At 46.6% G+C, this 27,472-nt stretch overlaps 1 protein-coding gene and 1 long non-coding RNA gene across 2 annotated transcripts; one reads left to right on the top strand and one right to left on the bottom strand.

Moving 5' to 3' along the window:
- Positions 1–383: 383 nt before the first annotated feature.
- On the bottom strand, positions 384–7,260 carry LOC119404055 (uncharacterized). The gene is made up of 3 exons (XR_005186145.2): positions 7,236–7,260; positions 2,637–2,760; positions 384–579 (listed from the first exon to the last, which is right to left on the bottom strand). It is a non-coding gene; the product is annotated as an uncharacterized LOC119404055 (long non-coding RNA).
- A 1,619-nt stretch (positions 7,261–8,879) lies between these two features.
- Positions 8,880–12,393, top strand: LOC119404290 (CRISP/Allergen/PR-1). Its single transcript, XM_037670846.1, has 2 exons — positions 8,880–9,179; positions 11,643–12,393. The coding sequence occupies exons 1-2, from the start codon at positions 8,880–8,882 to the stop codon at positions 12,273–12,275; spliced, it is 933 nt and encodes a 310-aa protein (XP_037526774.1). The 3' UTR covers positions 12,276–12,393.
- The last annotated feature ends 15,079 nt before the right edge of the window (positions 12,394–27,472 follow it).

Below are 27,472 nucleotides of genomic sequence, written 5' to 3'. Positions count from 1 at the left end.
GGCCCGTGTACTGTGCGACGCCAGTGCATATTAAAGAACATCAGATGGTGAAAAATTTCCGGAGCCCTCCATTACGGCGTCCCTCATAATCATATCATGGTTTTAATAATGATAATAATAATAATAATAATAATAATAATAATAATAATAATAATAATAATAATAATAATAATAATAATAATAATAATAATAATAATAATAATAATAATAATAATTTTATTCCTACCAATACAGTACTGATGGAGGGGTTGAGAAAAAAAAGCGACTAGCCGGATGTAAACCCCAATAATTATTATTACTGTGCGTGACGGTCTTCTAAAATATATGTTCGCTTTAATTTGCTTTCTGTAGCTATATAACACAGTAACACACCGTGACAGGCACGTTCCAACGTCGTTTATTGCGACCAACTCGGGTGTTCAATAGTGCTATCGCCTTAAAGGTGCTATGCATTTATTGGGCTGCACGCCGTGTTTTCAACCTCGACCGGTCCTACACATCGTTGGCCCGCAGCAGTCCGGGTATGTGCGGTTCCCGTCGTATTGTATTGTGCATAACGGGTCCCCTTCGTTCGGACACCTGATGATAAAAGGATATAATCAATATCACAACGTGCGGATTCATGCAAGACATGCAAAACAGCAAGTGTATTGTTTTCATGCCGTGCTAATTCTCCACTGTTATGCAAGGTTTGTGAGGTCGATGGTAGCCGTGCTCTCTTTGATGGCACCTTACACTTCACTGCTCCCACTAAGTGCGCTGCTATGCGGAGGCCTTCGCTTTCTCAGCTCTCAAGAGAATCGAATGACTATCGAGAGAACTGAATGCTCCACTACGTTACCACACACAACAATTTGTCCTCCCCAACTTGAATATGCATCCGCGATCTGGAACAGCTTTTCTAAATCCAGCAGTTACTCCATATTACTTAAAAATTCCAGTGCGTAGCTAAACAAGGACATGCGCTTGTCCCTGTCTCTCCGTAGTCCTTCCTTTGTCCCTTGTCCGTTGGACCATTCCTTGTCTTTCAGCGCAAATAACCCCGTCACATCGGTAACAATATTGATAGCCAACATGCTATTGATAGCAAACTCTCTGATAGCGAACATGATGTCGGCGAGTAGAGGAAGAGGACGAGAACGAGGCTGAACTGGCTCGCGAGAGGTTGGGCGAACTGCTTTTCACTGAGCTGTACCTCTGCATTCATTCCCCATCCTGTTAATAAACGCGTTTTATCGTCACAATATAGTTACGCACTTGAATTTATAAGCAACATGAATTGCTAACTCACCCAATCAGCCACTCTTCTGCACATTAGAATAGAATTTCAAAAGTTCGAAGCATATCTAATAATCGCTTTGCTAGAAATGACAGTTCTAGCGCTGTTCGCTTTTTGTCATCGCCGTCATTTCACTGCCACCGAAATCGCGCCGGTCATTTATTGCTTTCAAAGCTTCGCGGTATCACCACCTGCCTCGAACTGCTGAGTTGGATTGTTTTGCGGATTCCGCGCAACATCACTTGAGAGCTTGCACATATATATGTACCTGCCTGCCTCTGCCAAAAATCAGCCTTCTACAGAATACAAAGTCCTTACATGGTTTATTCCCCTGATCTCGATATTTCTCACGATTCGCGGTCATTCTTTCTTTGTTTTTCGAAGTCTGCGCTGCTTTAACGTAGTTTCAGACAATGTACAAGTCCTTCTCTCCTGTTTTGTATTTCCAGTTTACCTTTTGCTTTGGTGTATGAAAACAGTCATTTTCATCATCGTCCATTCATACTTGCTGCGTTGTGATGATGTATTATACGCTGTCGTTAGTATTCTGTGTTTTTATATCTCCTACATTTTTCTACGCTTCTTTTCTGCTGCAACCTGTCTTCATGATAGTGTTTAGCTTTCTCGGTCCCTTGATGCGTGCGCCAGCAGAGGTATTAGGGTTGTTCCTTGGCACGTTGATTGATTGATTGATTGATTGATTGATTGATTGATTGATTGATTGATTGATTGATTGATTGATTGATTGATTGATTGATTGATTGATTGATTGATTGATTGATTGTATAACCGATGCACTAGAGACAAATGCAGAGGAAAGACTAGATGTGGAAAGATACAAAAGGGCGCCAGAAAATCCACATGGGGACAGTGAAAAACCACTGAATAATATATTGCTTCAAACGAGGTTCCCGCAAAGAGCACATAATGACACATCAGGGCACGAATTCACACAACCTCTTACGTCACTTTGTTCATAAGACAAAGTTTCAGCCAATCCTGGCACTGAACATATCATTACTGAAGGTGTCTAGCCAATGGTAAAGAGCACTTAAAAAAGAAAAGCCTTGTGAATCCGGCCCCAGAGGCTGCATATCGGAGATGTGCATGTCTTTCCTTGCTGGTGAAACAGCGCGAGAAGCAGGGCATAAGAAGAGAGGGAACAAAGCAGAGCGCTGTGGTTTGTCCCCTCTCTTCTTATGCCCTGCTCCTCGCGCTGTTTCACCAGCAAGTATGAAGCAACGAGCCAATTTTTCTAGTAAATATATAACATCCCGCACTCCCACTGACAGCATCGATAAAGCAATCAAATACAGTCAAACCATGCAGCGACTCCAGCTATTCACGTTTTACGCACCATTTGGTCGTAAGAGTTCCATTCCTGCAGGCGTACCCGACACACGGACTACTACAGTTTACTGTCGCTTCGCTATTCGCTTTACAGTCCGGTGGTTTGCACTCTGCTGTCGCCATCCTCGCGCCTATAGATAAAAGCAAGGTTATTCGCCTTTGAATTTAGTGTCCCTCCACACAGATTTTTTTAACACGAAAGTGTTTTAGGCCGGGATCCACCAAGACTTTCATGACGTATTTCCGTAACGGAAATACGTCACCAAAATGAACGCCATCAAATGGAAAAGAAAAAAAACTATAAGAAAGCTTCCGTTGACAGGAGTTGAACCCATGACCTCTCGGTCCGCGACTATGGCTGGCGGGAGTTTAGCCTACTAAGCTACCGCCAAACATAAAACGGAGGCTACATGAACGCGACTTTTATCTTTCACACTTTCCTCTCATAGTGCTATTGGATGGATGGATGGATGGATGGATGGATGGATGGATGGATGGATGGATGGATGGATGGATGGATGGATGGATGGATGGATGGATGGATGGATGGATGGATGCTCTGAGCGTCCCTTTTATAACGGGGCGGTGACATGTGTGCCACAAGCCTCGGAAAAATGATGGCTGATCCCTCCGTCATAGGAATCGGTATAACACGAAAGTGAAACGTGTCGCCACAGAAGTAGCTGACTGTTTACAGCGCATTGGTATATGAAAGCTTGTACAATGTCTACTGTTTGGCAGATATAGCACTGCTTGATGTGGACGCGCTCACGTTGACGCCTAGTGGCACATCTCCGTACCGACGACTAACGCCCATGATCATGATTTAACCCTTGCGGTAGCTGAGAAATATTGTCACGGTGAAGTGACTGTCCCGCGCAAAGAATGCATCAACGGTGAATACCGTGCAAAGATGGCATCAACAAGCCATTGCATAGGAGTGTAACCATGCGTGTCAGCAATCACTCCAATTCGCGGACATCTTGGTGTGAAAAGCGTCGCACTAAATGCGCGTGAAAAGAAAAAAATATAGTTGGGAACGCCATCGGATACATATTCATTCGGTCACCCAAGGAATGTGGCTGTCAAGTCAGTGAAATTTTAAATCCTTGAAGTATTCATTGTTTTAGTCCTAATTCTCAACCAAGCTTGAACAAACACAAGGTGTGAAACAGTACTTACGACTGCAATCGCATTAATAATTGATATTTTTACTTACCTGTAGTATACCGCATAAAGCCAAGCACCGCCATAGTGCAAATGGCAGCCCAATTCATTTTGCTGTGCAACATACTGACTTCTCTTCGTTCTAGGTTACCTACAGAACAAAATGTATTACTGCTTTTTACAATGAACATATCAAGTGAGGTTAACATAAGAACATTAGCCAACTGACAGATCATTATCATTAGCTATTATAGGGAGATGTCATCACATGACATCTTTGCTTGGTCGAAGGTGGGCCGATCCCGGAGCACAGTAATAGCGCGAGAGGTAAAGAAAGCTTAGAGTGCGTGCGATCTCGGAGGCAGTGTAAAATCATGTCGGGGAAGGGGGGGGAGCAGATTAATACATTCGACTAAGAAGAAAAAGAAGATGGCTTTCGCATTCGCGTCGGCTTAGGCAAATCCATAAGGGAACGTGGGACTTCTGCATTTTACTCATTTATTTTATGGCCATGATCGTCTTGCGTGACAGAGGGGCGGATGAAGGATTCTTCCGTTGAGTGGGCATAGAAATGCTTGTGCTTTTAAAACACCCACTCTTAGTAATAGATTTAAGAACTAACTATAATGTGCTAGTAAACGGTTGTCGCTGCCTTGGTAGTATAGAATTTAATTTAAGCACGAGTGTACGGCGGGGATCGGTTTATAACGGCCGCTTTCATTAAGGTATTAAGTCAATTGTACAGTAAAATACAACGATTCGAAATAAAAAGATTTGCAGTGGCTTAGCTCAGCTATGCCAGGATATACGTTGCGTTAGCAAAGGTTCAGCTGATTATTCTTAGCTTTCCAGGTTGTCTAGGATTATTAGCCTTCTTCTGTTCTTTCTTCGTACGCTGAACCGCTAATTGCCAGGCAACTACTTCGGGATCTGATGAGATAAGTTTCTCGGCTCTTCTGCGCCGTCGAGCAGCATTTGCGCTCTCCTTCTCCATGGCGTTACCCACCTGCAAACACAGTCAGAGGCGCTATCAATCCGCTCCAGCGCAGTGTCAGACGGCGACTGCACAGTGAAGGTGAATAGCTGCGCGTGCGCTGGCGCCAGTGTGTCTGCCATGGCTACAACGTCACTTCTCTCGAATGTGCAGACCAGCAGCGGCAAGTCGCGCGGGGCGGTGGCGGAGTCTGCGCGCGCCGGCGCCAATGTGTCTGCCGCGGCTACGACGCCACTCCTCCCGAACGCGCAGACCAGAGCGCGTGAGATCGCGGTGGCGGAGAGCGGTGACCCAGCTGTGTGACATCACTGATCCTCGCGCATGCGCAACACGGCTCATGAGGATCCACGTGAAATCGGTTCTGGCTAGGCAAGTGTAGCTAACGCTACAAAAAATCAGCATCGCTTGCACTAGAGGCGTAATGCTAAAGCAACAGCGGAGCTAATGGGCACCTACGTAGTCCTGGCTGTTTCTGTGCTGCTAAGTTTCGCAAATTTCCTCGTTCTTCATTTCTCGGTTTCTTTCTTCTCTCTTCTCCGTGTTTATGTGTGTCTCTTATCTCTGTTTACTTTTATTTCTTTCTTTCTCTCTCTATCTGTCTTCCTCGTTCTTTCTGTATTTGTTCTCTATCTTCCCTATTTTTCTCTCTCTCTCTCTCTCTCTGTATTTCTCGCTTCCTCTCTCTTTCTGTCTCTTTCTCTCGCTCTGTATTCCCTTCTCTTTCTTTGGTCATCTCCCTTTCACTCCTTCTTCTTGTTTCTGCCTTTCGTTCACTCTATTTCTTTCTATACTATGCCTTGCTCTCCCACCCCCTAATTCCCATCCTCCTCACCCTCACAGCTGTCCTCCTCACAGTCACTCCTGTTTTCCACCTTCTTGCTATGCTGTACTATACAAGTCTATACTATGCTCTGCTAACGTGCCTGGATAGCGGAGTGGATATGACGCTCGCCTTCGGATCGTAGGTACGCGGGTTCGAATCTCGTCTCGCGAAGAAATTTTTCCCTCTACAATTTATCTCTTTCTCTAGCTTTATTTCTCTTTCTTTCTCTCTCTCTCTCTCTCTGTGTGCTCTTCGTCTCGCCCATCAGAGTTATTGCATCCTGCACCGGAGAAACCGGCGGACGTGTTGTGGGAGTGAAGCAGAAGATGAAGAAGACGACGACGATGAAGAAGAGGACAAAGAGAACGCGTGCAGGTTAATGATGACAGTTTTATGTTACCGACGCACAGATTACGCCCGGCTTAAACAGCTCCGCTGTTAAAACAAAAGGCTGCGTTATTTGTCCACATTAATAATGAAATATTGGTACACGTAAGGTTTAACTCGACTATGTGGCATAATGACTTCGGGCCAAAATGACCCAAGGCCTTGAAAGGACGATAAAGAACATACACGCCGTTCGACCGCGGTAGCACGCGGAGCGCGCTTAATTTTTTTTGTACTCTTCTGTGTTTCAGGTATATATATATAGCCGTCACCAAGCAATGGTGACAACAACTCCTTCATTTATTTTCTATTTCAATATCACTGCACCTGGGAATGTCCACAACCACCGGGCTGCCGCCCTATTCCTTCACCCTCACAATCCTCTTGGGAGACTGCGCTGACCAGCTCAGAGCCGCAGGAGCAGCGTCGGCTGATCCAGCGGGCACGTTGTGTGGCGCGAGCCAATGGGGCCCTGAACTAAGGGCTCCACCCGACGAGGATAATCCTAGAGGCCTTCACAAATAAAAGTTTTCTCTCTCTCTCAATAAAAAAAAAATAGCCCTACTTTATAGAGAGCTCGTGTTGTACAGGGGAGCAGCTATGTTTTTGTGTAAATATTTGGAGCTTTGGCCAGAATTTTGTATAGCTTACTATCTCTAAATGTGGGAGCGATGACGTAGCAAGAAATTATTTATCTCACATAACGAAGAAGACTACAGTTTATCAAAGCTCGCATGAGACTAACGCACAACACACTCCAACTTATCTAGAAGTTTAACACTATAAAGATAAAATGCCATTCCCCGGTAAGACTTTCATGTCACGGTATTCAATGTGGAATGATATTTTAGGTACGAAGCATCTTGGTAACTAGGGAAGTGGATCGACCTTGAAGCAGGAATATTTCAAAACGTTTATGAGTGGAAAATTCAAATGAGAATGCAACTTATAATATTCAGGCAAGCGAGCCCCACGTTTGCTGACAAGACCGAGTGGAGTTTGACACATTGCCTTCTTCGTTCTCACTTCATTTATAGAGTCGTGCACGTATAGGTAAGTAATGCGAAACCGCGGTTGGAGACTGTTGCATATTCAGTACCAAAGCTGTAACTTCTCACAATGCCACACTTTGAATAATATGTACGCTAGGTGTAGACGTTACGTCAACCTCCAACAAGCGACACGCGAATGCCCTGTGAGGCTATTCCTTTGCATGTTTCCATGAAAATGCTCACCAGAACTGCACACACACCACGCGTTAAACCAAACGAACGCTCCTTGCAGGGTGCACCCAGCGGCGCTAAGCATTGTAGTATAGCGAGGCTGTTTTTCAGCCTAATATGTTCCATTCGGTTGCGCAATCCCTATACCATCCGTTTTCTTTTCGATTGTTTGACCAGTCTGACTCTCTTTTTTTTTTTTGTTTTTTGTGCGTCATACATATTCGCGCTTGCCACTTTTCACATTGGTATTGTTAGCGGGGTGAATGTACTAGTATACGCGAGTGATTATTACAAGGGGGAGCGCGTAAAGGTATAGTGTGTGGAGCCGAACCTATCATTGTTCTTGTGCAACGATGATGACGACGATGATCATACGCTACGTGGCCCGTACCTACAAAGCAGGATAATACATGTACCTCGAAAAAAAAAATGTCTGGGTCACTCCGTCATCCTCCGCACCCGCTGGCGTAGTTGCATTTACAAGCTCAAACCAAAACGTAACATCAAATACAGAGTACTTTGCTAAGCCGCCATGTTGGGCTTTTAATAATAAGGGTCGATGAGCCATCCGTCGGTGAAATTGTTTCCACTAGCTGCTTACCTTTAGTATTAAAATTCAATTTCTAATGAACTCATAATACATCGAGACACTCATATGATATGTATGGCGCTGATATTATCTTCGTTTTTACAACTCCTTTTCGAGATTTTTTTTTCTTTCCAGCTGTATGTTTCTGGGAAGCGTCAAACGTACTTCAAGGCGTTTTAGTTCCAAGCACGAGGGGTGATTCACGACCCCTTAAACACAATGCTACAGACATACCGGCTAGAGGAGCCAAGATGGGGGCTAAATTATTGTGCCATAACTAAGGATGAAGCGCGCTACGGAGATACGAGATACACAGAAACAAACCATACGTAAGAGAGAGATAATAAAACGAGAGAAAGGCAGGGACGGTCAACCAGAATTGTAGCATCAAGTTTGCTACCTTACACTAAGGGGAAGGGGAAGGGAAGGGAAGATGGAAAAGAAAGAGGAGCGAAGAGCAGGAGCGCGACCAAACGTAAGGAAAGCACAGGTACGAACAGGACAAGTGCGAACAGCGAGACACCGACGCAAAAAACAGCAGCGTACGGCGGCCCAAGGAAAACGGCAGGCAGGAAAAACGAGACGGCTAAGAGTATCACGCCTAGAGAGAATCGCACCGCGTATAGTCGACATTTCACCTTCGTCGTCAGAATGCTTAGATTTCGCCTACAAACAATGAATCTATGTACACCGCAACACGGTCACTGCGGACCTTCACACCAGCATGAGCCCTCGCTATCAACGTCGTCGTACCGCAGTCGCCTTTATGACCATACCGTCGTAGCTGCCGCGTAATTAAGCTATAATGATTAACCGGACTTCTTCGACTTCGGTTCAAAGGTGGATGATCAGCAGCGCAACGCTCGCCCTCTAAGCTATACCACAGCCAGTGTGGTATAATTAAGGCTCTCCACAGCTTCCCTCGAAACAGTCTGGTCATATAATTCATAACTCATCCGATTCGTGCCTTCCTTTATTTTCTACGTTCCTCATCGCACTAACCACCCGAATCTTGGTCAATCCACCATAGTGGGTATCAGCCACAGTTGACTAGTCGAACAACAACGATGGTATCCGGGAGGCGGTTCTTGCTCGGCGTCCTGTGCTTCTTGTCTCTCGCCTCGCCGGCCTTTCAGGAGTGCAAGGAGGCGTACAGGCTGCGGCGACCGACACACACTGCTTGCAGGCCTCCCAACAAGAACTGCAAAATTGCGAAGAAAGGGGTCAGCCCGACGGACATCGTCCTCATCCTGAAGACGCACAACGACTACCGCAGCATGGTGGCCATGGGCAAGCTCAAGGGCTTCCCAGCGGCTGCCGACATGCGCGAGCTAGAATGGGACGCCGAGCTAGCCTCCGTCGCTCAGGTAATTTGTTTCAACGCGTCCGATTGTTCTCATCGCGATACTGACAGAGAGAAAGTTTAATAACTGGCATTCCATTTGGGCAACGCTAAAAGAAGCATAGGCGAAAGCATACGCTCTCACGAGGCACTCATTTAATTACTTTGACGTTCTCAGTCATTACATAGTTCCTCTCCTATATCCACTCCCTCATGCCCCTGTACCACCCTTTTATTCGTGAATGAAGGAAGAGAATTTGGAGGGCTAGTTTTTTTCCTTTGACCCAACCTTAATAAAAACTAGCAGATAATGAAGCCAAGGTAGGTATGGGGGACGTTAATTATAATGTTTGAAGTGCATTGTAGTGCGATATAGATGTGAAGTAAAGCGGACGGAAAGACAACTTGCCGCCGGCAGGGTTTGAACCTGCAACCTTCGGATTACGCGCCCGATGCTCTTACTAATTCAGCCACGGCGGCAGTCGTCCCCTCGACAACATTATCGGGTATTTATGTGCATCCAAACCTGGGAGTGTTAGTCAGTGCGGATCGTAGCCATGACGATGAGTGTAGAACACTCTTTTTCTTTGCCAGCTGGCGTCACGCAGCACGCGAACCTTTAACGAGCGAACAGCTGACCAATGAGCCCTCAAACACTACCTGACGACATCAAGTCTTCCGGAAATAGACCCTCGCTATAAATTGATGAATGAAGAGAATTTCTAGGGGCTCGTTTCTTTTGTGTGACACAACCTTAATGGAAACCAGCAGATAATGGAGCCAAGGAAGCCCCCACTCCCAGGTTTGGATGCACATATATACCCGATAATGTGGACGAGGCGACGACCGCCGCCGTAGCTCAACTAATAAGAGCATCGGGCGCGTAATCCGAAGGTTGCAGGCTCGGTCCATGCAGGCGGCAAGTTGTCTTTTCGTGCACATTACGTTCTTCAAATCTGTATCACAATTACTGTATACATCGCACTTCAAACAGTACAATTAACGGCACCCTTTACCTTCCATGGTTGCCCGCCCCGGTGGTCTAGTGGTTATGGCACTCGACTGCTGACCCGAAGGTCGTGGGATCGAATCCCGGCCGCGGGGGCTACATTTTCGTGGGTTCGATCCCGGCTGCGGCGGTCGCATTTTCGATGGAGGCGATATGGTAGAGGCCCGTGTACTTAGATTTAGGTGCACGTTAAAGAACACCAGATGGTCGAAATTTCCGGAGCCCTCCACTACGGCGTCTCTCATGATATATCGTGGTTTTGGGACGTAAAACCCCAGATATTATTATTATTATTAATAGGCGGCTACATTTTCGATGGAGGCGAAAATGTTTGAGGCCCGTGTAATTAGATTTAGGTGCACGTTAACGAACCCCAGGTGGTCAAAATTTCCGGAGCACTCCACTACGGCGTCTCTCGTAATCATATCGTGGTTCTGGGACGTTAAACCCTATATATTATTATTATTATTATTACCTTCCTTGGTATCATTATCTGCTGGTTTTCACCAAGCTTTTATCCGTGAGGTGCTCATGACATCGTCAGCGAAAGACTATTGAATCTTGCCAATGGTTTCCGCTTGGGTATCGCCAAGCTTATCGGCAAAATTTGATGCAATATCGCTGTTCGTGTTGTTCCGTCATGTAACAACTTACTGGTATCCGACATGCGCTCATTACAAGTCCTCGCTCATGGCCGACTGCTAGCAACCGACGCTTTCTGTGGGCAGAAAAGTCTACGGCCCATCCGCTCCGTGAAGTCGGTCGTACAGCGAAGGCGGAATTCCTTGCAGTGTCCTTTGATGCCCTCAGTAGTGGTCGATACCCTTCGTTGCCGTGTTGCCCCGACTTCGCATACAGGAGTCTTCGGCTCGCCGCTGGCGAACTGCCTCAGCTTCGCGAGCGCTGTTCGGAGTCGTCGGCTCTCCGCTTGCCCTTGGCCACCGCTTCGTGAGCTCGCAACGCGGCGTCTTCGGCACGGCGACGTCTATACGCGTGATTCTCTATGATTGGCTAGCGAGATCACGTGATGTCGTGAATCAGCCGCTCGATTTGAAATGCGCGCGGCTTACACCTCATTGGTCAAAGCAAGATCACGTGACCTGCCGGCTCAGCCAGTGGTCTTCTGTGGACGCCGACTGCTTTGTAACTTTGTATCCTTGACTTGCCTATTGCCGCCTACTACACATTTGTATTTGTATATATTTGCACATATTCGCAAATGGCCCCAAGTAGCTTCCGGCTAAGAGGCCATACAGTGCTTGCACATGTTTTGAATTTGCCTACTTATGGAAATAAACTTCTAACTACTACTACTGAAGCACAGATTAGCCTAAGACTTATTCGCTGTAAGAAGAATTCACGCGTGCGCATGAATCTACCACCCATATCTCCACCGAAGGAAGCCTCCCACACTTCACTAGTCTGTGGAAACAAAAAGGTACGACACTTTTTCAACCCCCCTCGTATGCATGTTTGCAGGCTCTCGCCGAGCAGTGCACGGATAGCGAAGGCGAGTCCGACCACGACAACTACCGGGACCGGTTCACCACCCAGTTCCCCAAAACAGGCCAGAACCTGGCATTCAGGGGCCGCAACTTCCCGTTCCACAAGAACGACTGGACCGGACGCGTCAGGGAGTGGTTCGTGGAGCACGCCGACTACGAGCCGGAGCGACGTCACAGCTTCCGCAAACTTCCTCAGGACAAGCGCAAGCCGACGGGCCACTTCACCCAGCTCGTGTGGGCCGAGACGAGCTTCGTGGGCTGCGGCTTCGTCGAGTACAGCGTGGTGAACGCGACCCGCCTGCCGTACATGCAGTACTACGTGTGCAACTACGCCGCGACGGGTAACGTCTTCAAGAGGCCCCTGTACCGCGAGGGTGAGCCGTGTTCCGCCTGTCCCGCTGGTACGGTCTGCGACAAGGGGGTCGGACTGTGTTCTCTCGAAGGAAAGAAAGAAAATAGTCAACTCGGAAAAGAGGGAGAGAAACTGGAGCGAGCTGAACCGAATGCTGCTGCTTCCGGGCTGTATTGGCAAGGGGCAGTATTCTGCACAGTGGTGATTGGAGCACTTGGAACGCTGCGGGGACAACGCGCGATTTTTCTTATTTAGGTACACCACGTCCAATGGGACCTTCTGTCAATCCAAAACACGATCTGGCGTCGAGGTATACTCTATACATCTAATAGTGCTAGTGCGCAACTTGCGAAATATTCGCCTACTGAACCGTTTATAGGGTAAAAAGTCGCGTATCTGAATGCAAAAAAAAAAAAATCTGTCGTTTATCAGTGTGAACTTTCATTGTGTTTATTGTTGTGTATTACTTGTTGATGATACTGTGTCAAGTGCTTCAAGGACGTTTTTTTTTAGAGCGAAAGCTGTCATGAGATCCCAACAAGCGCCGCTTTTGGCGCCGTAGTTGTCCGCCGCCGCCGCCGCCGCCCCCGTGTCCGTAGCCGCTACCACAAGAAAAAAAAAAATTTCCAGAAGGGAGCGGGGTTCGAACCTGGGCCCTCTGTGTTGGAGCCCAGTATACTACCTCAGAGCCATGCCGGCGCTTGAATCTGCTTTTCAAAAAGACCCTATACAGGCTTCATGTCGGGAAGGAACCACATTAACATATGTTATGTAGCGTGGTAGAAGAGTAAAATAACAAACAGGCGTCACACAACGCGAATTCTGTAACCAGGCGTCGCACAATGCGACTTGCGCAACGAGTGGGTTGTTGAATGCTTCCAACCCACTACAAAGGGCTCTGCCATAATTCTTCATCGTCATCAGCCACAGCATCAACTAAGTGCACATAATGCCTTACAGATGTTTAGCGGGTACCACGGTTCCCCACAGAATGACGAAAAATGGCATAGTGGCCGCTTTCCTACTTCACAAAAATTATGATGATTTATAGTGTAGTGGGTTCCTCGCAAGTGCACTTCTATTGATTGCCAAGGAGGCCCATAAGGCCCCTATGATTAATTTCCTCAGGGTCTCAATAAAGTCCCCCCCCCCTCCTCTCTTTCTCACGTTAACGTATGTTATATAGCCTGGTGGGAGAGTGAAATTACGACCGGGTTGCGAATTCATTACGAATTCATCACATAACTAGTGGGTCGTTTAAAGCTTCCAACCAATAACAAAGGGCCCAGCCACACTTCATCGTCATCAGCCGTCGCATCAACAAAGTGCACATAATGCCTTACAGATGGTACCTTGCTTCTCCGCAGAATGACGAATAATGGTGTAGTGGGTGCTTCCCAACTTCACAAAAATTATTATTTGTGGCGTAGTGGGTACGTTGCTAATGTACTTGTATTAGTAGCCACAAGAGAGTTTATAACGGGCTCTAGAGATGCCGCTCTTCCAGCTTTCGCTGTGACTGTGCTGCGCTTTCCGCGCAGGCCTGGCGTTTTCTCTTTTTGTTGCGTTTTAATGAAAAAAAAAATGAAACAATGGTCCGCATCAGCTATTGTGCAACGCTGCCTAATGTTTCTCGCCATGTAACACTTAACGAAGTCCCTGCGCCGCACGCGGACATAGTGACGCCTATTTAGACACATTTAATTGCGGCACGGCTTTTGCTTTCTGAAACCAGCGAACGCCTTTGGTATAATCGCTCTACCAGTATCTGCCACAAAACCGACATCATTGTAACCACTGTAATGCACGCTTCCCCAGCAGATATGACGACACAGTCGGCGAAATTGTACGATCGAACTTACGAAACACTTCTCATCCTGCGTAGCTTTTACGAATTCAAACTAAGGCTGACAATAGCATACTATAACGTTTTTGCAGACAGCAGCGTGACGCTGTGGCAACGACTCGCAATAAAATGAGGTTGCACTTCGCGTGCAGCTACTAAAGTTAGAGGTGGTAGAGTCATAATCTCATCAGCGTTCGAATAACATAAGAACTCTATTCTTTTACATAAAGTAAGGGTAAAATCTACTTTGTCATTTCAGCCGGCCGGTTTCATCCTGTCGTTGGTGTTATTGTAAAGGCGAGCATAGCAAAGAAAAGAAGGAAACAAAGGAAAGCTTGTTATCACCCTTGCAAGGAGGACAATGGCGCCCACTACATCGTAAAGGCCGAGAACAGCGGTACCTAATAAGCTTCGCGACAGACTTACGTAAGCCATGCGTTTAATAAGATCAGTAATCTTTACGGCGAAGCTGCTTATGCAGACCCTGTGCCGTCGGCATCGTGGGCGTGTTCACGCTAAAAAGATGTCACGTGACCAGGTTGGTGAGGAGGGTGCTTGATGGGAGGAGGAGGAGGGGAATGGGGGTCACGTGATGAAGCTTACGAAGGCGTGATATTCAAGGAGTGCTTTGAAACGGGGGTCACGTGATGTTTACCTAAGGCGGGCGATTCAAACAGTGGATTGAGAGGGGAGTTGTTAACCCTGAAATGACAGAATGTAAACTGGGTTACGTGACCTGAAAACACTTAGTCTATGGTAACACACACCGACTAGAGCCGTCAACTGGAACTAAAGACCTGGCTTATCTTAAATAAGGAAACAACAATAAACGACTTAGAAGAAACTGGGCAAAACGAAATAAGAGACTTGAAGGGACCGAATGAAAGTGGCAACAGCTCCGCTGTCCGATGGCATTCACGGCGTGGAAATGGTTGGACTTTTTTTTTCTTTATTAAATTACGCCAACCTGGATCGGTGCAGTAAGTGTAGTTGTTTTCATCACGTCAGCCCTCTTTGAAAAATACTGCCGCTGTTGTGATTCCCCGCCAGAGAGCCAGCTGTGCAACGCTGAGAGCCAACAAAAATGAGAACTCCGGAATTTGCTTACCGTTGATTGTATACAGAACGTACGTAGCATGTAAGCATCACGAACTTGTATATATTCACCTCCACTTAACCACTTAGCCTTCAAGCCAATAATCATTCAATTGGCCGCACCGACGACCGAGTATATACAAGATCGTGTCGCTCGCAATCCACCCGTATACGCGACAATGTTTTCGCACCTGACCGAAAGAAACTCGATTGGTTATTATTCGGGAGGGCTGCGAAGCAGCAACACCTGCAACTTATAACAAGTCTCGCAGCGTTTTGAGTAAACACGCGGAGAGGATCCATCCGTCACTGTTTTGCATCGGATCCAAACGCCGCAACGGGCCAGGCGTAACTCGACGAGATAATATACGAGCGAGCTAGTGACCCAGGTTCAAAACATTTCCTTCGCCGCGTATACACAGCGTATGCGCTTATATGCATATTCCTTATATAACCGTCAAAGAGAAACCGCTGCGGTAGCTACGCATGTCCTCCCCCGCCTTTCCGTGAGCCGCTCTGTGTTTATTCAAGAAACTCGCGACGAGACCGGCAACGTGTACGTGTTGCCGCTCTTCTTTTGTCTTCTACAACCCTGCCGCGGCACGCTATACTCATACGCCATACGCGTACACATACGCACACAGCAAGTGACGTGTGCAGTGTGTGTGTGGGTGGGTGGCTTGGCTGGAGAAGGTGGGAGGGGGGGTCGTATATGTATACACACGTACTATACGGCGTACATACGTACGGCGGTTGAGGCCTCATTTGCAATCTGGAAAAGAGATAAGAGCGGCGAGGTGTGTGCTAACGCGATTAGCGGATGCCGTATAGCCCGTTACAGACGCTCCATTGGGTGCCATGTAACCTGATTACGCCCGGCTTCGACGCGAGGCGCCCGCGCTGTCAAAACATCGGCCGCCAGGAGGCGCCGGCTACCACTCCTCCTTCTCTTTAGCGTGTCTATCCTCTCGCGGTCTGTTTGCGCACGACACTCCTCCGCCTTCATTGTGGTTCTCGATGAACTCGCGGCGTTGGCGGTAACATGGCCCGCGGCGTGTGTTTCGGGTGCCGCGGTTTTTCTTTTTTCTCGTCTCTGATTGAGGGCGTATGTCGAGCGGCTGTGTGTATAGTCGGTATATAGTGCGATACGTGCGCACCGTGGTATACTAGCTAACAAGCCTCTCTCTCGTCTCCTCCACCTTTGTTGTGACCGCTTTTAGCACCCCGGGTGACAAGCTTTTTGATGGACAGGCGTCAACGCAGTTTCAAAACGCGGTGCTGGATTGAAGGATTTGCCCTTATAAGTAGCGCTTAGCAACTTTAGAAGAACATTCGTGCGTGCGCGCGTGTGGTGTGTGTGAAAGTAAGTAGTCACGTCTAGTCGCTGAGAACAACATACCTTTAACTTGGCCGATCATACACGGAGGATGGAACTGAGTATGTGGTCTGACGACGATTGCGTCGTAGTGAAGAAACGGCGGTAGGAGCCTCATGAATTTTCGATGGAAGTTAATGGCGCAAACATGGGCAATTTGCAGATGTTGAATGCTGCCGTAGTAACATAACCGACGCGGCGCTATCCATTACCTCGCGTCTGTCGTAACATTATATAACGAAAGCTCAAACCAGCCAGAGAATGTTCAAGTATGTTTATATTTGAGCATACTACACATGAACTACACACACGAGAGTGGTCTCAAGCATTTTCCTTTTCGTGAGGCACCCATGAGGTCACAATCTGTTAAAACATAACCGTGGAACAAAAGCTCCATATTTCAGAATTGCAGTCCAGAACTAGGTAATTTTGGACGTCATTATCAATGTTTCTCTAAACCTGACGTCAATTGAGAAATGACCTATATATGAGATATCGGAAAGGTCTTCTTTCAAATAGCAAGGTTAGCTGACATTTCGTTCAACTCCCCTCCCCCTTGCCTACCTTATTCACTGTCCCGGCCCTTGCGTGAGACAATTCCGTTACTGAGGTGAGTATGAGAGACCCCTGCTTTAAACTGACAAAGGGCAACCTTTTCTAACTTATCATCTATCTATCTATCTATCTATCTATCTATCTATCTATCTATCTATCTATCTATCTATCTATCTATCTATCTATCTATCTATCTATCTATCTATCTATCTATCTATCTATCTATCTATCTATCTATCTATCAAAGTAAAACCTCGGTGATACGATCACGGCTCGTACGAATTTCGGGGTGATACGAATTTTTCTCTGGTCCCGGCCAATGCCCATTAGCCTGCAATGTATTGGAGTACGGTTGTTGCGAACCGATTTGCAGCCCGCGGCGTTTGATACAAACGTACTCTAGCGCATAGGTACGAACAGGTGCTGCCCGCGCTGTCGCGGAAGACGCGGCAGCAGGGTTGCCACTGACTTTCGAGTAAATGTCGCCAAACGACGAGCAAAAAGTCGCCAAAAGTCGCCATTTTCTTTACAAATTTCGCCAAAAAAGTAGCCATTCTAGATATGTGCGGCATACCCAGTAATAAAAATTTCCACTCACGTATAGCCCCGTAGAATAAAGTACCATCCAAGACCCTTAAATTATATTGACGTTTCTGGATGCCAGTCGTATCGCCCGCTTCACCATGGGAGTGCATTTTGCTGCTTCTCCGACTAGGCGCAAGATGTGCGTGGTGGCGCAAGGGTGAATGAACGAAACGCTCATGATATCCTTCCATCCCTGTCCTCTCGTTTCAAAGCTAAAAGTGGGGTATAAACCTTGGGCGAAAACCGTGAAAGCATTATTTGTAGACAGCTTTATGTACCCTTATATGAATTAAAAGGATTAAAAGGTTTATTGAAGGTAACACGACAGAATTCTTACAGGAACCGATCATTAGTGAGTCTTACACCTTTTCAGTGTGAACTAATATGATACCGGACATCACCGACCCTTTCTTATAGTTACTTATATCTACACGTGTCAATCCGATGCGTTATTGCTGTATAACAATGTAAAATGTTATATAGCAATTGTTTTTTCGCACACGCTCACCGAGAACAGTGAAAAATGCCTCAATAAATAATTTTTATTGCAGAAATAGCCGCGTATCCGCCTCTCTTCGCTATTCCAAAACAGTCTTTGCGAGCTGAACTGGGGGTACTGCAACAGTGAATAAGTTGCCAAGCTATTCAGAGCAGTTGGAGCTTTGGCGGAACAAATGGTCGGAACACGCGGCCAACCCGTCGTCTTGCCCCTTCAGATGCGAAACTTCAGATAAGCTTAAAGCACCTAAAGCCATAAACTTATAGTCAATCACTGCCCCCTCGCGGTTTGCAAGGCAGTCCGCTGACTTACATTTTGCTAGGATGTCGCTGGGGGACGTTCCAGTACCTCCTGCATCTAGATGGCATCCCGAACTAAGGATCCCACTCACTGATCTTATTTTCGCAGAACATCAAATAAACGTTTTATTATCTCTCTAGATGAATTCAGGAGGTACACACGAGTTACAGGACGGACATACCGAATGACGCGTAATGTGCACATTCTACTCGTGGGTCTAAAACCAAGAAAAGTACTGAGTATGTTGCCGCTCATTCATTGGGAAGACACTGAGCTTAGGATTCAAAACTTGGTGGAGACCTAAGCCGAAAATCGCCAAAAATTCGCCATGTCGCCATTCATAATGTTAGGTCGCCACGGGCCTCTCAAATTCGCCAATTTGGCGAAAAGTAGCCACCATTGGCAACCCTGCGCGGCAGTCACGCGCGGGCGCTGGCATGCGCGCTGCGCGACTATCAACGGTGCGTCCTTGCCTCCAAGATAGTGCGCGCGAATCTTGGAGGTCTTTGGGCGCCTTCGCGTTTAGGTTACAGATGACGTTGACGTCGCGCTTTTTTTTCCGAAGCGTTGACGCGTGCTCCTGTGCTAGAGGCAGCAACGTCCTTGTACTGTGTTAACACGTGCCTGCCACGTCGATGCAAGCCATGTCCCCGCAATCAGACGTTCTGTGAAACAAGACTGAAACTTGGGCTGCCGGTTCGTTTTGAAGTCCCATTAAAGGTGGACGAAGGCCCCAAGAGACGAAGCGGACGGTCTTGGCGAAGGAGCTTGGCCTTATCTATCGTGTGCAAAGCGCTTCTTAAGTCACTTTCGCCGCAGTACTCTGGTGTGATGCAAAAAAGCGTAGTAAGATTAGGAAGGGGCCACTAGCGGTCACGGGTCACAACACATCTGGTTCAATAACTATACACGCGCGCATGCACCGTATATTTACGAGTACAAGTATGATCGTTGACGTCGAAAAACTTTACTGGCAATCATTCAGAGCTGTTCATGACGTCGCTGCGGCCCTGAGAAACACTGAATCAAAACGTATGCCAACCTTCTTCTGTCGTATACTAATTTTCCATGTTTCCTGGTGATACGATTTTCGGATGATGCGAATATTTTTGGTAACACCGCGAGATTCGTATCACCGAGGTTTTATTCTTTATCTATCTATCTATCTATCTATCTATCTATCTATCTATCTATCTATCTATCTATCTATCTATCTATCTATCTATCTATCTATCTATCTATCTATCTATCTATCTATCTATCTATCTATCTATCTATCTATCTATCTATCTATCTATCAATCTATCTATCTATCTATCTATCTATCTATCTATCTGTGTGTGTTCTCTAGTATATATAAATCGAGTGATGAAAGCCTCGTTCTGGTGCTATATACGACAGCGACCGACGACCCTCCGCGGCGAAACAAAGCAAAAGAAGACGTGCGCCTCCGTTCCGTGTGTGGCGGTCGCGGCAACAGCAGGCGCGGTGAGCGAGCCCGTATACACGTGCCAGGTGTGTTTGCTCGACTACTCTGCGGTACCGAACACCGGCGCTTCTTGCTTGCTTGCGACCCCGTGGAATGCGCGCGCTGCTCTTTTCGACGTACAGAAAGGATATAAGAACAAAAGCGAGACAAAACGAAGACAGTGCAGAGAGACGAGTCGAGACCGGCTGCTGCTTTCTGTTTCGCCGAGAGAACCATAGAGGTCGTGCCGTCGCACGCCCTTAGGGTAGAGACTGCGGGGTCGGTCAACAGGCTGGCCCCCTAGGGCTTGTTGCGGGCTGAGCTGGAAAGAGGACAGCGAGGGAGGGGAGAGAGAGAGGAGAGCTCTTTTTTTTTTTTGGATGAACAGAGAATTCTGCCGGCGTATCGTTCTTAGAAAAAATCGAGTATTTAGGGCAGTATTTCTGCCACACAACTATAATCGTCCTCTACCTCACGTACTTTACTCGTCATCTACGTCGCGTACGCAGTGCGTGACCGGGAAGTGCTGGGACCTCGGTGATAACGCAAAGAAAGTACGAGATGACGCTTATAGTTTTGCGGCAGAAGTACTCCCCAAGTACTCGATTTTTTTCTTAGAGTGTAGGTCCAAGTATTTTCCCGAGATCGAGCGGTGCTTGAGAAGTTGAGCATATTCTAACTTGGAGACTAGTTTCTTCTCTGTATGCCTGGCAATCTAACAAAAACACGTTTCATCCTCTCTAATGCACGGCAAAGATGGGAGTGTAGAGAGGGTGTTAGAGGGGTGTTCGGTTTGAACCCGGGGATGTTCATGGGGGTCACTTTGAGAGAGGGACGAGGGCGATGGGAGGAGGCGTGGAAGCGGGCGAGCAGTGACGCATATGAAAGAGAAACTGCTGCGCCCCCCCCCCCCTCCCTATCCCCCCGTTTCTCCTCTAGCGCCCGTCTTGTTGACATTTGCGTGCGCCGTGCCCACCCCTACCATTCCCCCGCCGGAATCCGAGCCAGGACAAACAGCTTTGCTTTCTCGCAAAAGCGGCGTCGCAGAGGGGCCCGTGTTCAACGCTGCTCTGTACTGTCGCAGTTGGCGGCGGTGAAGCGGCGCTTGAGCCGTTTAGGTTCAACCCCGCCGCAATTGCCTGTCGGCACTGATGATTTTTTTTTTATTATTCTGGAGGCTTGCGTGCGGCTTCGCGGGTGACTGCGAAGCAACGGCGACTTGTCGCGCGACAGATTGACAGCCGCGGCATCCCCAGAAGGCTACCGGCTGGGAAAACAAAGAAGACAAAGTGCGGCCGATTTTTATATACGTTTTAAGAGCTTTCCAGAGGAGAGGGGAACGTGAAACGAAACGGCGTGAAAAGCTGATTGGGTAAGCAGGGCTGCAGAATTGCGCAGAGAATTGCTGTAAGTAAAACTGAGTAGTCATATATCTAATAGTTTAACTATTACTAATGCATCGTCGCGCACAAAACTAAACTGCACAGTGGGAACTCGAGACACAACCTTGCGATATCAGTTCTGTTTGGCCATTTATTTTTTCAGGTTTGCTTTGTCCAGCGCCGTGCGATGTGCACGAACGACCCGTAAAAGGTATAAACACCTAACTTGGCATTGCTGGGACAGTGACATTCCTTTGTTTTGGAACTAGAAAGTAATGCAGTACCATCGCTTCTTTCTGTGTGGTGAAGGGGTGGGTATCTGAGATGTCATTTGTGGTCCTTGTCTTCTTGTGTGTGCGGGTACGTAGAAACAACTAGCCCAAGTTTCAGTCTTATCATAGACGTCAATTAGAGGGAAGGGGAGGTTCACTGTATCGTTTCCTTTATTACGGCCGAAAACCTTGAGCGTCTCGTTGCGCGACCCCTTGCGCGAAACCCGGCAGGCGAATGAAGTGGCATAAAAACCCACGTGACCTAAGTCGCTGATGATGCATGCTGTGACTTCATGCGACGTCACAGATGTCCGAAATCTGTGGCGTCATTTGTTGAAGCCGTTGCTTGGTCACAGGTTGGCCGACCCCGAAGGTACTGTAGAACCAAGTCAGTTGCAGAATGCTTCAGGATGCAGGACCAATGAAATCGACTGAGAACGTCAAGGTAAAGTAATGCATGTCTCTCACAATGCAGCTCGTCGTGCCTTTCAAGAAGTTTTTCAAGAAGTGTGGTCCAACTTGATGCCTTACCAAGCGCGAAGCGGGCTTTCGCCTTCAAGTGTTGCAGAGAGCGCAACATGTTGCGGAACTTTTGCGGTAGTGACTCAAAAAACAAAACGGACTCCTCTAATCCCCTTCTTGTCACTATTTGCTTAGTATGTACTGCTGGGAAATATCGAACCTATCAGCATCCGCTCCGTGATGAGGAGAAGTCTAGTTTAGATTCCCACCCAGTGTATCCCATCTCAGACCCGCATATTGAGGGTCATCGCGCCGTCGCCGTGCCGTCCATACTAAAGCGTTCCGTACGTCATTCTAACAACTGCATATGTTTCCATTATATTCTTACGGAAATATATGAATTGCGTAAGGAAACGTGTAATTATTAGAATGCTGCCCCGCCACGGTGGTCTAGTGGTTATGGCGCTCGACTGCTGACCCGAAGGTCGCGGGATCGAATCCCGGCCACGGCGGCTGCATTTTCGATGGAGGCGAAAATGTGTGAGGCCCTTGTACTTAGAATTAGGTGCACGTTAAAGAACCCCAGGCGGTCGAAATTTCTGGAGCCCTCCACTACGGCTTCCCTCATAATCATATCGTGGTTTTAGGACGTTAAACCCCAGATATTATTATCATCATGGAATGCTATACGGAACGGTTTTCAGTAGGGGTGCGTCTTAACCATCGTCGTGTAACAACTCACCGCGGTTTCCAGCGTCAAGACGATCCTTCGCGTGGTCATGCTCGAATTTTTCGAGCACAAGACGATGCATGCATACGAGCAGCAGGGAGGAGCTGTATGGCAGAATGTCGTTATGGATAATTGCGATTTTTGAAAAAATGAAATCGTGAATGAGGTCACCGAGGTGTATCGCGAAAGTCTGTGAATTATTTTCAGTGATGAATACTTAAAAGCTTCGCTGATGGCTGAAACAGCGAATAAGTCATGAATAATGTCGGCTAATGTGAACGACACGTCACATACAACGGGCACACGTGTAGGTTGTACTATTATTTGGAATTAGATATTAGGCTGATAGACATATAGTGGGTGAACGGCACCAGTCATGCTGGCTTTCAGAATTTTAAGTACAACACTTATCAACGCTTCATGCGCGGTATGAGGAGAAAATATAGATGCTCACGATGTCGGAATAGAACGCATGCATGTACTATCGGCGTCGACTGAAACCCGAACAGCGGCAAACATTCACAGCGGCATAGGGCACGCCGTCCAGTTATCATCCATGGACAGGCTCGCTTGTGTGCAGTACTGCCAAACAGGATGCACGCGTCTGCTCATGGTGATAACTGACGGCGCGCAGTATACCAATGCGAATGCTTGCCGCTGTTCGGCGTTTCATTTGATGCCGATAGTATAAGTCCATTTCCGTGGGTAACTTAATGCCTCAAGCCTAACTGCTTTCCTTCATCGTTGCATCTTTTTAGCCGCTGGGTTCATTCGTAGCTTTGTGGCTGAAATTCATTAGTGTTGTAATTTTATTGCTATATATAGATTATAGTGATGAACTTCAAAGATTCCTTTTAATGGATACTAAATTTCTTTATTTCTATATCCTCACTCGTATTTTTTTAATCACTAGCTTTATTCATATTCATTTTTGGTCGCTGGGTTTATTCGTAGCTTTGTAGTTGAAATTCATAAGTGTTGTAAATTAATTGCTATATATAGATTATAGTGGTGAACTGCAGAGATTCCTATTAATGGATATTAAATTTCTTTGTTTTTATATCCTCACTCGTGTTCTCTAGTCGCTGGGTTTATTCATAGCTTTGCAGGTGAAATTCATTAGTGTTGCAATTTTATTGTATATAGATTATACAGGTGAACTTCAGAGATTGCTTTTAACGGATATTAATTTTTTTCTTTTATGTTTTCACTCGTGTTTTTCCCTGTTTAATGCATCCGAGTGTGTTTGTTTGTTTGTTTGTTTGTTTGTTTGTTTGTTTGTTTGTTTGTTTGTTTGTTTGTTTGTTTGTTTGTTTCCGTACAGAGTCACCCAGGAGAGTGACCACACCCCTCCGGTCGCAGCTAGTTGGCCAAAATAATTACCGAACAATCGTGCCGCTCCAAACGCAAAGTTTAAGCGCGGTTATTAAAACATATGTTATATTCTATTTCTTGAACCAATGTGCAGGTCTCACAGGCTACAACACGTTGGCACTTGCATACAAAGCAATATGCCCGCGAGATCACAGAAGTCTGGCTTTTTCCCAGCTTCCGAGTACCGTAAAAATTTGGAAAAAATGTCGACCTGACAAGTTCGGTGGTTGTCGCAGATGCATGTTCAAACACTGAAATCCATGCGACGCGTGGCGGCAGAAATTTCAACTAATCGCATGACTGTTTCTTTGTCTTCATTTGCACGAGAACACTACCTTAAATATTTTCAACGTAAGCACAGTTGGTACATACAGAGTAATAGAAGAGGCATCTACGGAAGAAATACTCCATGATGACTGAGCAGAAGCAAAAGCTGACGACTAAAACAATGACAAAATTCTCAAAATATTGGAAAGCTGACGAAAAGCGGGGAACTCTTTAATTCCACGTCTTGGAAAGCCTACCTGCTCTCCAAGTTCTGATCTCGTTTTTTTTATGCTCTCTTTAAGCCTAATTACAGCTTTATTTAAACTGCCTCTTTGGTAGTTGCCTCTGCAACAGCACTGGCAAGCACGACCCTTAGTAGGCCAGCAATTCTGATTTTAAGAAGCGGTGTGCGCAGCAGGATGCATCGTGCTTATACGATTAGGCCGTGGTAATCAAAGCAAACACGCACTAAATTATCAGCACAGTTTTCTTTACTGGATAACGTCGTTTGGGTATAAGTATGTACAGTATAGTGGGCGTGGACAGAGTGGCATCAGGAACACCAGGCGACGGCGCCCATGAACTTGCACTAAAGAACACACAAGCAGGAACAGCACTGCGCACACTGTGCACATTGGCACAAAAGCCGAGTAAGCCACATTTCGAGAGTTCATTCACAGATTCAGTGTTTCTCTTTGTTTCCTTACGTTCTGAACTTCAAGACTGCAAGAAATAGGTCACGTGCTCCCACATGTTAGGTCTAGTGATTGCACGTGCCCTAGCATGCATACTGTATTCTTCTTCGTCGTCATTATCTTGAATAAAATTTGCTCAGACCATCTGATAATGCGCTTCTATGAAGCATCTAGACCAGTGCATAGACAGCTCGCAAAGTATTTGGTCTTGCATTCTTTGCGCACCATCGCTTCCGTCAACTATCCCTGAATAACCAGCTTGCAGTTGCGCGAAATCAAATATGAACGGAAAGAAGTACATCTGTTAACGAAACACATCGCGAGGCAATCTGTAGACTTTCACTTGGCCGCGTGGCAAGTTTAACGTAAACTGACGAAGTGCCTACTAGAACACTTTAAGCACTCCATAACTTTCATCAATTCAGTTCTGTAGAGGCATAGGTTATGTTCGCTCATTGTATAGGTGATGTCATAACAGTTCGCTGTATTTTGATCAATACTACCAAACCAGCAGCAACTATATGTACTTATGTCAGTGATTTATCTAACAATCACCATCACGTACCTACGCTTTGGCGACAAGTGACACTGTAGGAGTGATGTAAGGACTAACTTTTGTCCATCTCGAATTACTTAAAATTCATCGCTGGTCAACATATTGGAACTCTTTGACTCAGTGTGAGTGGCACGGAATCACGACAAGGTCATCAAGACAATACCCCAAATTATTTGAGCCATGATGTGGCGCCCATAAAGTTTCTATTCCTTTGCTCCTAGTCATACAAGTTCTCTTTGTCACAAGCTGAAAAGGCAGACCGGCTAGCCAGTCGTTGTTAGCATAGACATAGCAACTTCGCCTAGAACACAGGATTCATCTTTCCGGTATTGTAGGCATTGACCTGTATCGCTCTTAATCGGGTCTTGCGCAACGGGCTAGCTATATCCAGGAAATGAGATCTTTGTGTCTAGTTTCCTGGTTATATCTAGTACGTTACCTATAGGCCCTCGTACGAGAGCATTCTGTCAGCTTGCTAGCATGAGCAGGCCACACTCTCACCAAGAGCCTTTGCGATTCGCATTTGGGTCATGTCGCCAGTTGGACACATTAGATGACATCTAATGTACTTCCCCCTAGTGTACTGGTATGGAACTCTGCGCGATACCGGTCAGTCAATTAGGTTTGAACTTCAAGTTACGTTACACTAAACATGAACTCATTCTTGCAAGCGACCGATTTACAATATACGTCATCTACGTATATTCTAGTTTGTTCATTACGCGTCGCCCTCCACTATGTTTCTCCAGCGCCAGCCACAGCTCAAGCCTCCGAAATAATACATGCGCCCTTTTTTATGTCCGAGCGCCAGACCAGGCGGAGGAATAGCGATTATACATCAGCTGCAAGTGTCGAATGTACAGGGATAAACATTATATATAGGACATCGCTCAGATAAATGCGTTATGTTGAAACCTGTACAGAGCAGGCAAACATCTGAGCTGAACGGCCCTCTTTATGACCTATGAAGTAGATCATTCCTGTACCCCTCATAAATACTTCAAATAAAATATCTGCACTAAAGGAAGAGGCCTGCACGTTGCTGTCAGTATCTCCACTATCTCACATTATCTATCAGACCGAGAAGCAACCTTTAACGTTGAATTTTTTCTGCTTCCGCGCAATTTTAGAAACGCTCTAGGAAGAAGTGTCGATGCCTGTACTCAAGGAGGGTGAATTAATCAAGGGCTCGTTTTCTTTGTACGTACAAGCTAATTAAGCCAAAACACAATGAAGCCAAGGAAAGTATGGGGGCGTTATTTGTAGTCTATCTGCAATGTGGTAATTAAAATATAAATGTGAAGAAATTAAAGCGGACAAGAAGAAATCTTGCCACCCGTAGACACTGAACTTTCGACCTGCGGATGATGCGTACGATCCTCTACCAATGGAGCTGCAGTGGCGGTAGCCCTCCCGTCCACTTTGTTCGCTATCTCTGTGCACGCAAACCAGAGAGTCTATACTTTCTTTGACTTCGTTGTCTCTAGGTTTCATTTGTCTGTACCTAAAGCTGTATTCACAAGACGGACCAAATAGCGATTCCGAGCCCGCGGATTGCGTACTATGTCACCCGCTCCCGCGGTCCTCCTTCGGTCCGCGCGGAGCGATTCGCGTAATGACGGTGGCCCAAATCACAGTTGGAATCCCTCGATATAAATACCGAAATCATCCTTGTCGTGTGAACGCTGTCACGCTGTCTGCAGAGCGATCCGAATCCATGTAACATGACCAATTTGACCGCGGTCACGTCCGTCGTGCGAATACAGCTTAAGCGGCACAACATTTAACTCCGTCGATGATGGCTTGCCAGCGGGGACAGTGTACCGAGGATTTACCCCTTAACCTTGGTTTTCGTTTCTTTGCTTCGTTGCGCAACTTTCGAAAAAGTGTCGATGCATGTACCTAAGCGACACAGCTTTCAACTCCGTCGAGGGAGTGCTTGCCAGCAGGAACAGTGTTTCGTAGCGCGCTGCGACCACGCGTGTCCCCCA

This window comes from Rhipicephalus sanguineus, chromosome 9 (assembly GCF_013339695.2).
Source record: "Rhipicephalus sanguineus isolate Rsan-2018 chromosome 9, BIME_Rsan_1.4, whole genome shotgun sequence".
NCBI lineage: Eukaryota > Metazoa > Arthropoda > Arachnida > Ixodida > Ixodidae > Rhipicephalus > Rhipicephalus sanguineus.
This window is presented reverse-complemented; position numbering and strand designations above follow the sequence as displayed.